The sequence below is a fragment of the Diaphorina citri genome, unplaced genomic scaffold, assembly GCF_000475195.1.
Source record: "Diaphorina citri unplaced genomic scaffold, Diaci psyllid genome assembly version 1.1 scaffold1617, whole genome shotgun sequence".
Taxonomy (NCBI): Eukaryota; Metazoa; Arthropoda; class Insecta; order Hemiptera; family Psyllidae; genus Diaphorina; species Diaphorina citri.
The window spans coordinates 51,458-64,585 of NW_007379043.1; the positions used below are offsets into that span (position 1 = coordinate 51,458).

Here is a 13,128-nt window from a genome sequence, read left to right on the forward strand (position 1 = left end):
TCAGGCACTTTTTTTTACTTTCCTTATCCTATAGGAAGGAAAGTAATGTAATCGGGTCAAATTTTCGATGGTCAGTTTTTAGTGTCAAAACACGTTATCGGGTCGTGGCGGAGAAGGGTGGTTTCAATGGGAACAAAGTTCTTTAATATATTTCTGTCTCCTCGTGTTTTTCCTTCCCTCATTTTATTTTTCCATTTCTTTATCGGAAAAAGTTATATCCCCTCTGTAATGTTGTTTTTCAGGCACTTTTTTTTAGTATGTAATGCTTCTCGGTCGAGGAAATTTTTAAAGGTTATAGTCTAAAGCTGCGTCCACACATAGTTGACGGCGTCGATCAATGATCGAGTGAAAAACCAGTTACCCCGTCCACACTGTCTTTTGTATTAAAATTATATAGAAAAAATAAAAAAATAATAAATAATTATAAATAAAGAACTCAACCAATTAGCACATCGATCGACGTCGACTGATACGTCCACATACAGAATCGCAGTTTACTATGGACTTGAATCGACCAAAGTCCTTTGATCCGAACTGACTTTCTACTGATTTCGGTCGATCGACGCCGACAGAAACCCTCGAACAATGACAAGATCCCTAGAACAATGACAGATACTTTGTATATTAGGAACATTAGTAAAATCTTGATGTCAAATGTACCAATTCCTCAGAGAAGTTCTATGTTCAGGTACTCGGATTTCATACTCCTTGAGAGATAAAACCTGATGAATTTTGTCATTATCGACAGAAAGCGTTCACACTGGCTTGACAACATCGACTCACCTGGTCGATTGACGGCCTTCGACTATGTGTGGATGCAGCTTTAGGCCGAAGTAATACGCTTCCAATGTGAGACAGGTTTTTCGAACTTCAAAGACATACAACTCTTTTATTCTGGATGCCCGACAGAAAGCGTTCACACTGGCTTGACAACATCGACTCACCCGGTCGATTGACGGCCTTCGACTATGTGTAGATGCAGCTTTAGGCCGAAGAAATACGCTTCCAATGTGAGACAGGTTTTTCGAACTTCAAAGACATACAACTCTTTTATTCTGGATGCTTAAAATCTGGCAAGAATGTCTATTCACCCGGGTCTTCTCCTGTTTTCTATTGTGCGAGTTGACATCTTCAATTATGGAGCACAAAACCTTCATTGTAGTTGTAATGACTTCACACAGCGAAATACAACACGATGATTATACTGATACATCAGGCATGTTCTGGATGCACAACTTTTATTCTGGGTTGTCAAAAAAAGAAACCCCAAAAATGTTCTAAAACAGCTCCTGTTTTATTTTCCTCATTCCAGTAAGCTTACTGAACTTAATGCTGAGGATGTAAACAAGCTGGGCCCGTCCCTCCGGGAATTTTTTAGCCCGTAGTTCCACGCATAGTCCACCATTTGTGGACATCTATGTATAGGAAGAATAATATTAGATGTAATTTGAAAACTAGAGTAACAAAGTGAAGGCCGTATTACACCCTGAGATGCGAAGATATCCGCGCTACCCGAAGTACGAACATGATTCCACAACTTGAATGTCAGCTGTCAATGGAACGCTTCGTGGCATATTCTGTCGTAGCTCAGCGCGCATATATATGTAAACGCACTTCGATTTCTTGTCTCTGCAAGGTTCTTTGGAATAGGTTCCCGAATCTTCATTTTTTGTTGCTGTTTCTACTACTGAATTCAATGACGTCAATATCAGGACAGAAGATAAAATTGAGATGCATTCGTTTATAATTCATTTATTATTTTTTTTTTTTTTTTTACTAAGTATTTTGTGTTGCAAGTACAAATGTTTTAGTTGTATACTATAGTTCGAGTGGGTGTCTAAAATGGAAAAAATTGCTGATAATCATCTCATCACTATATCCAATCCAAAGTTGAATTCAAGGTATTTGTTCAAATGAAACTACTAGTACGTCTAATAATCTAATCAGACATTTCCAACAAACTCACATAAAATTCATCATCGTCAATTTTCTTATGATTCCGAGAAATCTTGGTATTTTGGTGATTTTGGTATTTGGTAACCGAGATTTTGGTAACCCCTGTGAATAACTTAAAACGATAACACTACTGTCTAGTTGGCCCGAAGGTTTATTAGTTTGGGCGGTAATTAAGCTTAAAACGATAACACTACTGTCTAGTTGGCCCGAAGGTTTATTAGTTTGGGCGGTAATTAAGCACGGAGTTCTCTCTTTTTTTTTCTTTCCTTTTCTGTTTCGAAGCATTCATTTTTTATTACTTTTACCCTTAAAATATTCAACTCAAACTAGGGCGGGTCCATGCAAACGAAAACATAGAGAGTCTTAACAAGCTGGGCCCGTCCCTCCGGGAATTTTTTAGCCCGTAGTTTATTCGATAGTGATCAAAGAAAATCAGTACCTATCTACCTACCTAATTTGTTTAATATTCAGTTTATTATTATTATTCTTGATTTGATTTTTTGAGTTTAGTTTCATGTAATGATTTAAAATCAAGACTAGAGCCCGTTCTCCCTTTATTCCCAATATAAGGTTTAAGTCACCCATCCATTTATTGGCCTTGCTCGGCGTAGCTTAACATAGGTGACGCTAAAACCGGTCTTAAAATAACGACTGAAGTGTTATCTAAAACTTTCTCGCTTTGAGTTCATAGGTCGTCGCGACAAATTTCAAGATCAGAGACTACGCACCGCCCAAAAAGAGCATACTTTAGCGTCATTTCTTGATATCCAGAAGGCTTTTGACGTGACTTGGCGGCGCAAGATAATTGTAACCCTTGCTATTTTCGAGCCATTACCCATGGACACTATTGATATACATTCGATAAAGCCTCTCTGTGAAATTTCAGCCAAATTTTGGGGCTTACAATGAGGTAGGAAAAATTGTTTAAAAAGTTTAGCACATTGCATACACACAAATAATTCCGGGCGTTCATACAAATGAGACTTTCATATACAAAGAAGAGAGTCGCAGAGTACAGGATTTTATTTGTTTTCATATGTTTACATGGGGTTATATTACATATGTTATGCTCCCATGACCTTGTACTGGCTAATAGTGGATAATGGCGGATACAAAACTGAAATAAGGATAGAAAGAGGGGAAAATATTGTTTAACAGAACTACAAACATTGTTTTCACCACTCTAATTAATTAAATAAATTTAATAATATTTTGTACTTTGCTCCAGTCATAACAAAAAGATAAAGCTTTGAGACTATAAAATGTTTTTACGCTCTTGGCGAAAAGAGAAAAGATGAGTACGTTTTTTGCTGATATTTCCACAAAACAATAGATGAGAAATGTAAATGTATGACACAAAGAGCGGGATTTTTCATTTTTGTTCTTCAAAAAGCCTATGTTTAAATGTTAACACTTCTGTAAAACATGGCCATTAGAAATTTCAAGAATCTTTTTTTCCCTCGCGTAAATACCTTCTATATTGGTATCTCTTTGGCTAAAAACTTGCCTCCTACATTAAATATTCTCTTTAACCTTATCAGTCTTTTACAAACTAAAAAAAAAAAAGAAAAAAAATCAGAAAAGAGGTATTAAGAAAATAAGGCAATCGAGAGATTTCAAATATGTAGGTCAGGGAAATACACGAAATTTTCATTTAATATCTAGGTAGTCTGAGTATTTAGACCAAGTTCTCGGTTCGATTATTTCCAACACCATAACATCACCTGACTGATGGTTCTCATAATTGTGGTCTACCTCACGATGACAAGCAAGTCACCGAATTGCAATTGGTTCGGGTGAACCAGATAAACACTCGGTCAAACTTCTAGTACCTTGGAGTCTAGAACATCAGAGAGATGATGAGTTAATTTCTGTTGGATTGGGATTTGTGCGGTTGAATGATAGAGATTGGCTCAGACACACTTCCGCCTCACTATACTGGGAGACCCAAATGTAGCTCTGGGCAAGATAGCTAAACCTGGCAAGAGACCACCAAAGGCTTGGGCTAAGTCTTTAAAACAACAAACTGTAAAACTCAGTCAGAAAAAAAGACCCTACAGAGAGCCCACGAAAACACCCATTAAGTTCAAAATCTAATGTGAAAATTTCCTCTGTGTTGAACACTTCTGTCAAATTTGATCAAAATAGGACAAACCGTTCGAGAGTTATGGCGGAAAAAAACTATGCAAAATCGTCAAGTTACGTTCGTTCTCTGTAGGGTCCTTCGTTCTGTAGGCTCCTTCGTTTGTTCAGTAAATTTGTCTGTATATTCTAAATTAAAATTTTCCTTTTCCAGCAAAGTGGTTCCTGGCTTCGAGAGCGTTGCCAGCCCGAAGACTCACGAAGGCAGCAGGAAAAACTTCGGGAAATCCTGGTGATTGCGGAAAAGCTCGGATGTACGCTTACTCAGCTTTGCATCGCGTGGGCGTTGAAGAACGAGAGTGTCCAATGCTTGCTTCTAGGTGCTACATCTGTCCCGCAGTTGTATCAGGCTCTGCACTGCTTGCAAGTAAGTTTGTGTTGCGTACAAGCCGTTTCGGGGGTGCAGTTACTAATGACCGCCACTCACACCCAGATGGTCTGACAGGCCTAGGTCTCAAGCTTTTTCCGCCACACACGTTAAGATGACCTGTGAAACCGCGGTCTACCAGATGGTCTGACAGGCCTAGGTCTCGAGCTTTTTCCGCCACACACGTTAAGACGACCTGTGAAACCGCGATATACCAGATGGTCTGACAGGTCTAGGTCTCGAGCTTTTTCCGCCACACACGTTAAGACGACCTGTGAAACCGCGGTCTACCAGATGGTCTGACAGGCCTAGGTCTCGAGCTATTTCCGCCACACACGTTAAGACGGTATGTGAAACCGCGGTCTATCAGATGGTCTGAGCGTGAGTGGCGGGCATAAGGTACTGGATTCATAACCGAAGGGACTGCGGTTCGAATCCGGACAGAGATTTAAATAATAGTTATCGAAAAGGGAGTAATTCGATTCTTCACATAAAAATTACATTGGACTGTACATCCTTTTCAACCTCTAATGTGTAAGAGCTACAGAAGTATTTACAAAGCGTCTAACATTCAATTCTACGATGTATCCTGAAACAGAATGTTGGATCAAAGGAAAACTTGTAAAAGGAGAACATTCCAAGCATTATTGAATAAGACGGAGAACAAAGTTTGAAGTCTTTTGTCAAAGTTACAAAATTCTTTGTTAAACCCTATTTTCGACTTTCTTTGTGTTATCAGGAGAGAAAACAGAGAAGTTAGCTCTAGAAAGCGGAGTTTTTTTTTCGAATGAAATCAGACAACCATTTAAGGCCAGCCACTCACTATCAGGTAGACCTGACAGGTACACCTCATCAGGTCTAACAAAAGTGGTCTAAATCTAAGCTTTTTGCAGCGCAGTAGGATGTGCTCTACCGTTACCGTTCTTGGCAGGTATCACATGTCAAACTTTCCTCTCTTTTGAATAGGTGAGAATGTGTGATCTTGGTCCGAATGACCGATTCTCATTCTCATAAGGCGAACTTCATCTTCTTAATTCTTCTTAATTTCAGACGAGGTTTTCCAAGGGGCGGTAGTGGTTTTTATTCTTCCAAGTTTGTTTTCATTAGGGTTTGTATTGGTCCATGTGGTGTTTAATTCTGGTAAAAGTGGTTTTTAACAAGGGATTTTGTTTCATCTAGGAGAAGAGAATCGTTACAGATAGGTTCACTTATGGCTTTCTTAATAACCTCAACGTCCGCCCGTTCGTTTCCGGATATACCAACATGGCTCGGACAATACCTAGATATCATTAAGCACAAGATTCGGAATAATCCAAGTGTAAATCGTACCAGCTATTGGAGTATAACAATAATATGATGCTTCCTTTCCCTCGGTTACGGTTAGCATCGAAAGCTTTTGAATTTCCCAAGTGGAAGCGCTTGAGAGAAATTCCGAAATATCGATCCACTGGAAAACTCAGGCTAAGTTGAGATGCAACTTTACATTCCTTCACACTCTCCTCGTCTACCTTAGCAAAGGATTTAACTACGCATGCGCCGCGTAAAACATCAATATTTTGGATGGTTCACTTATGGCTTTCTTAATGACCTCAACGTCCGCCCGTTCGTTTCCGGATATAGGATATACCAATATGGCTCGGACAATACCTAGATATCATTAAGCCCAAGATTCGGAATAATCCAAGTGTAAATCGTACCAGATATTGGAGTATAACAATAATATGATGCTTCCTTTCCCTCGATTACGGTTAGCATCAAAAGCTTTCGAATTTCCCAAGTGGAAGAAGCGCTTGAGAGAAATTCCGAAATATCGATCCACTGGAAAACTCAGGCTAAGTTGAGAGTGTACGCAACTTTACATTCCTTCACACTCTCCTCGTCTACCTTAGCAAAGGATTTAACTGCGGGTCCATTATTGATCTGAGGCACTGCGCATTATTTGACGCACCACGGGTATCGATCCTGGTGCTAAGGCTGCTTGCAACTTAGCGAAGCGCTGGAACAGCGAGATTTCCTCGAGGAAAAACTTTCCTCGACTTTTTCTTCGATGTAACTTCTTTTCAATTGTTCGTCCAACTTTGTTTGAATATGTAAAAATTCCCGGAGGGACGGGCCCAGCTTGTTGCTGTTTCTCTAAAGGAGATATGATTGCATCAGGTCCGGATTTAGACGTTGGGTGTCCACCTAATCACCACATACACCACAATTTATATTGTTCTCATACTAAATCTGTCCGCCCCTCATTCCAGCTCTCTCCGACTATGTTGGCAGTATCAATAGGCGCCCAAATATTTTATTTATTCATATAATACGCATTTAGCAATTGGTTATTTATCACATCAGCCATCAGTGGATTTAAAGAAATAAGGCTTTAGGAAGTTATTCCGTGTCAGGAATCTCATCAGGGTTAAAATGGATTCGGAATTGTCGGCAGGATATATTGAATAGGGAGTTACCGAGAAACAAAAGTGGTCTAAATCTAAGCTTTTTGCAGCGCAGTAGGATGTGCTCTACCGTTACCGTTCTTGGCAGGTATCACATGTCAAACTTTCCTCTCTTTTGAATAGGTGAGAATGTGTGATCTTGGTCCGAATGACCGATTCTCATTCTCATAAGGCGAACTTCATCTTCTTAATTCTTCTTAATTTCAGACGAGGTTTTCCAAGGGGCGGTAGTGGTTTTTATTCTTCCAAGTTTGTTTTCATTAGGGTTTGTATTGGTCCATGTGGTGTTTAATTCTGGTAAAAGTGGTTTTTAACAAGGGATTTTGTTTCATCTAGGAGAAGAGAATCGTTACAGATAGGTTCACTTATGGCTTTCTTAATAACCTCAACGTCCGCCCGTTCGTTTCCGGATATACCAACATGGCTCGGACAATACCTAGATATCATTAAGCACAAGATTCGGAATAATCCAAGTGTAAATCGTACCAGCTATTGGAGTATAACAATAATATGATGCTTCCTTTCCCTCGGTTACGGTTAGCATCGAAAGCTTTTGAATTTCCCAAGTGGAAGCGCTTGAGAGAAATTCCGAAATATCGATCCACTGGAAAACTCAGGCTAAGTTGAGATGCAACTTTACATTCCTTCACACTCTCCTCGTCTACCTTAGCAAAAGATTTAACTACGCATGCGCCGCGTAAAACATCAATATTTTGGAATTTGCGTGCTCTGGGAAAGTTTGCTGCGACTAATTTAATATTGTTTTCTTCTTTCTTTTTCACCTCAAGGGGCTTCGAACAAACCCTTGAATGAAAACTTCTTCAGTTCTTGAATACATTTTTTTTTTTTTTCTTTCTTTCAAGAGCGTATTCATGGCTGGCACCTTTACAGTTTATATCCCTCTACGGGTAGAAAATAGTGTTTGAAAGAACAATTGTATCGAAAAGGAATTTTTATCGGAGTAAAATGTTCATTTCTAAAATAGATATATTTACGAATATAAGTCGAAAATTCTCTCCAGTTTTATCTAGATATACTCATAACTCAAAAATATGCTTCACCGTAAGACCGTATGAATACATTTTTTTGTTGCTTTCAAGAGCGTATTCATGGCTGGCACCTTTACCGTTTATATCCCTCTACGGATAGAAAATAGTGTTTGAAAGAACAATTGTATCGAAAAAGAATTTTTATCAGAGTAAAATGTTCATTTCTAAAATAGATACATATATTTACGAATATAAGTCGAAAATTCTCTCCAGTTTTATCTAGATATACTCATAACTCAAAAATATGCTTCACCGTAAGACCGTAAAAATATAAATTTCAAGATTTTAAAAATCGGACATGTTAACATTTTCTTGCAATGTCTATTGTTGAATTTCTCTATTAGTAGCTTATGTTCTTAAACAACCGAGCACTTAATCTATGCATTCAGAATGTCGAACTCGAATTGGATGATTGACGATCCTGGTCAGCCCTTGCTCCACTGCAGGCTGAATCGTATCATCGTGAAGTCATTTGAAGATTCAATATTACACGATGAAATATTGTTCTAAAAATTTCGTTGGTTATAGGTAATTCTGATGCCAAACGCCGAAACTTACAATCAAAGAAATTCATAGAGCTACTGCGGTATCAAAGAGGTCAAGCTTTCATTATTTGGCCGTTTTAGCTATTCATCTCTTTCAGAAACCGGACCCTGAAAAACAGTATTTTATACTTACATCTCGGTTTGATTGATGTGTTTCATCTTCAGTCCAACTATAAGAAGCGTATTTGTTCTGAAAACAAACAAATTTGGGTACCATAAAAGAACGTTTGAAAAAACAACAATAACTCACTGAAAACATTAATAGGGAAAATTTCAAGCTCATCAATTTTGTTCAAGACAAAGGAAATGTCTGTTTGTGCTGTTTTCAATCATATTGTTCCTTTTTTTTTCATTTATCTTCAATATTGTTCTATCTATGTGGAGAGATAAATGTATCAATCACATCATTCGTTTAACTCTAGGAATAAGCTATATTCAGTTGGCAACATCATTCAGTCAAAGGATCATGAGAGGAACGTTACACCTGTTTAGGACACGGGACCCTTTGAGTAAGTCACAAATTGCCATGTTTCTGTTGATTTGTTAAATATCGTTGGTCATGGGTAATTCTGATGCCAAACGCCGAAACTTACAATCAAAGAAATTCATAGAGCTACTGCGGTATCAAAGAGGTCAAGTTAAAAATTTCGTTGGTCATGGGTAATTCTGATGCCAAACGCCGAAACTTACAATCAAAGAAATTCATAGAGCTACTGCGGTATCAAAGAGGTCAAGCTTTCATTATTTTTTATTTAAATTTCTCACTTTTCTCTCGCTCTCTCTTCTTTATATCTCTTCTCTCGTTATTTTTAATTGAAATACTTTTTATACTTTTTAATTGAAATACTTTTTATACTTCAGTAATGAAGTTAATTAAAATAATTATTCAACATGTAACAAATCATATAAATATTTTACATAGTTTTCGGATTCAGTTATCTTGTTTGTCTTACAGGTAATTTTAGTCATATCTACTTCGGTGGTGTCTGAATTCTACCAAAATGATTTTCCAACTCACGATGATGAATTGAAATAATTTTAAATATAACCATGCTGAAACAAATTGTGTAAAATATTATGAATTGTACAAACAAGTTTCTGGCCCAAGATGACTTCTGTATGCAACAATCTGTCTACTTTGAGTCATTTCGAATGGAAAAGTATGGGACATCTTTCCAATCTCTTGAGCCATGATCATACGATATTCCGACTTTGCCCTAGGTTTCAATTCCAGTGAAAAAATGTTTTTCCCAGAGCCTATTTATTATATTGAAGACGTTTAATAAAGAGAACTTCTAACATATGAAAATAATTAAAAGAAAACCCCATTGTCGCATTGGTACTTACCTAACCTAATACAGAACAGTGGGAAGTACATCAACCAAGTTTTCACGGACATGAATTCCCATGAAAAAAGGCCATTCCTGCTTGCGGGCTCGATTCTCTTTAACGAAACAAAATTAACCTCTAGATCCGAAATCCAGTGCGAGAACAACTACCCCACTGGGGGGTGATCTTGATCTTTATACACAGCAGATTATAGACTCATTCCAGAAAAAAAAACTACCAGCATCTAAATTACACCAAAATTTTGTTAGCCTTTTTTGTTTTGTGGATTTTTTTATTTTATTTATATAAAGCGCTTTAACTACAAGGTCATTCGCGTTAACTCCTAGTTCAAATTAGGCGATATATCTACTTTTATGCATCTCAGTAATTCTAATTACCGTCATGAGCTTGGTACCTTGATTTCTCCAATCTCACTATTTTTTGGATGAGGTAAGTTATCATACTTTAGCAATGCCAATTACAAAAATAAAATAATTAAGCTAATTTAATAATCTTTTATGGGATTCGCATATTTTATCAAAAAAGAGGTCTAACTCTTTCGAAGAAAGTTAGGTTTCAGCCAAACTCTTTAGCTGGCGGACCATTTTCGTCTTCGCCTCTGATCCTGATGCTATCACAAAGCGAGTACCCTATTCCTATTCATTGTTCGAAGCTAATTATTTCGTGCTGTTCCATTTTTCGTATGGTAAAATATTATTTGTTGAAATGAAGCTACATTGTCGGCGTGACGGACCACTGAGTTTCCTTAATGAGATATATCAAAAACAAAACTTCTTGTTTAAACTATTGAGGAGTTAAATAAAATATAATGCTGATATTGTTTTTATTATTATTAACCATAACCAAAAGTCAGCCCAAAGCTAGGACTGATTGAGAGGCTGATAAAGAACACCCGCATGAACATAATAAAAGGCCAAGAAGAGATAATACATGTATCGATAATTGGATGTGCGGATTACCATGAGCTAACAGCCTCCCAGAATGATACCTAATATAACTTTGACATCACTATGAATGATCCCATCACAATATTTACGTAAGACCAGGGATCTTGTGGTGACATGTTGTAGTCCCCTGTTTCTTCTTTGGATCACAATACTTACCTTTAAAACTTCCTCGTCTTTCTTCAAGCAGTGCAAATATTGAAATCACCCGCTTACATTTAATGAATAATCTTTGTTGTAACGAAATCAAACAACAATCGTATGCAACCTTTTAGATAATTTTAGCGTTGTATTCTTGTGCTTGCGCAGGATAAGGAAAGTCGTGTGATCTTCACATCAGATTTTTTACATCAAGCTAAATCAAAATTTTGAAGGTGTACCTTCAAAATCAAGCCCCCCCAAAACTTTAGGCAAGAACCGCCTATGCTCAATATAAAAATTTGCATTTTGGAGACGAAAAAGGAGGTATTATTCGTGTGTTTTATATTTATCACACATGGCCTTGCTGCTTAGCGTGTAAATAAATAAATAAAATTTTATATTTACGTTGTTGTATTTGCCTTTTGAAAGATCTGACAACGTATAAATTCGCATAAATTTACTTCTGTTCAGCATTTTTTTTCCTTTAATATTACAAACCAGTTCATATAAATTCACCTCAATCACAAATACAAGTATTTTTTATTCCTTTGTATATCTTGCATCAGATATTGCTAATTTCATGCAACTACTTTGCATGAAATTAGATACATGAGGAATATTTCCATTTAGCATTTTTTTTACCTTTTAATATTACTAACCAGTTCATATAAATTCACCTCAATCACAAATACAAGTATTTTTTATAGTTTTTATTCCTTTGTATATCTTGCATCAGATATTGCTAATTTCATGCAACTACTTTGCATGAAATTAGATACATGAGGAATATTTCCACTTTACACGATGCATTCAAATTTTGGTTTCGATTTTCACACCTACAATAACATTGAACATTTGACACAAAATGGCACTTTATTGTATGGCGTTCTTTTGGGAACAATAATCGTGATTATTCTAATCTGCTTCTACTTCAAGAAAAAGTCCATCAAACAAAGCAGCCTCTCCAATGTGAGTTTCTTCTGTCAAAAATGTGGATACAAAAACAATTTTCATTCTGACAGAACCCAATCTCCGAAATTTGTTTTCTTTGATAAAACTGACCCTGGAACTTCACTCAGATCTCGTCAGTGGAAACAAGCTAAAGAATTATCTGCATCAGCACTTGCATGTCAAAGTCGCTATGAACGAAAATTTAACGTAGGAAACTTAGATAGACGACTAGATTTGAAAAGTAATAATGCTAGCAAGGATCCATTGAAACGTCAAAGCATTAAACGCACGGCCGAAGCTAGCAATTATGATCCTTTTTCCTTTGATAAAAGAAAGAAAATCGACAAGAGGAAATTGCTGGGATTTAAAACTAGACCAGAATCAAAAACGGATACAGCCCAAGTGCGAGTAGAAAAACCTGTTGGAGGAATCGGCTTCTTTAAAAGAATGTTGTAAAAAGTTTTCTAAGTAAAGCTCAAAACAGTGACTAATCATTTCTTCCATACCTACCGATCTTTAACATTTCGTTTCCTGTAATTACAAATATAGGGCAACAGTGTTTTGGTACGCATACTTATTCTTGGTACCCCCAATTTTTAATCTTCGACACTGGTCAAACTTCACGTGAAATACATTATTTGACATTTACACTTGTATAACACACAAGCCAGTTCGGTGAGCGAAGTGAAAGGGCATGAAATACAAGATTATTAGATCACAGCAGGAACAGACTCAGAAACTGGTTGCTCGCTAGGATGACTTGTAACCAAAAGTACTAACCATGTAGAAAACATCGGTCTGAACTTCCAGTAAGCGTCTTTACCACCTACCCGGAATATTTTGGACACCAAGGAGCTGCTGCGCCCACACTTCATTTTTGAATTACAAAGAACACTCAAGACGTGTTAAATGGATTCATATTATTCATAAGTTTTTTATGAAGTACCTACCAAACAGGAGAATGAACATATCAATGAAATTCAACTTTACTGATTAGGTGCCTTGTTTAGTATTTAGTATTATTGTTTATAAATGTCCTTTTTTAGCCCGTCCTTCCTTTATTAAAACATTCAGGTTGCAGATGTTTTCCCAAGAAAAATATAGAATATACTCATACGTCAAGGAGACGTGTTAAATGGATTCATATTATTCATAAGTTTTTTATGAATTACCTACCAAACAGGAGAATGAACATATCAATGAAATTCAACTTTACTGATTAGGTGCCTTGTTTAGTAT

The 13,128-nt window shown here is 36.9% G+C and overlaps 1 protein-coding gene across 1 annotated transcript; it reads left to right on the forward strand.

The window, feature by feature from the left end:
• The first annotated feature begins 11,395 nt into the window (after positions 1-11,395).
• LOC113470479 lies at positions 11,396-12,394 on the forward strand. The gene is made up of 2 exons (XM_026828954.1): positions 11,396-11,547; positions 11,718-12,394. The coding sequence occupies exon 2, from the start codon at positions 11,743-11,745 to the stop codon at positions 12,343-12,345; it is 603 nt and encodes a 200-aa protein (XP_026684755.1). The 5' UTR covers positions 11,396-11,547; positions 11,718-11,742; the 3' UTR covers positions 12,346-12,394.
• The last annotated feature ends 734 nt before the right edge of the window (positions 12,395-13,128 follow it).

Bases quoted from the DNA above. Each gene is read 5' to 3' on its own strand.
- LOC113470479 (XM_026828954.1), top strand. From the start codon at position 11,743: ATGCATTCAAATTTTGGTTTCGATTTTCACACCTACAATAACATTGAA.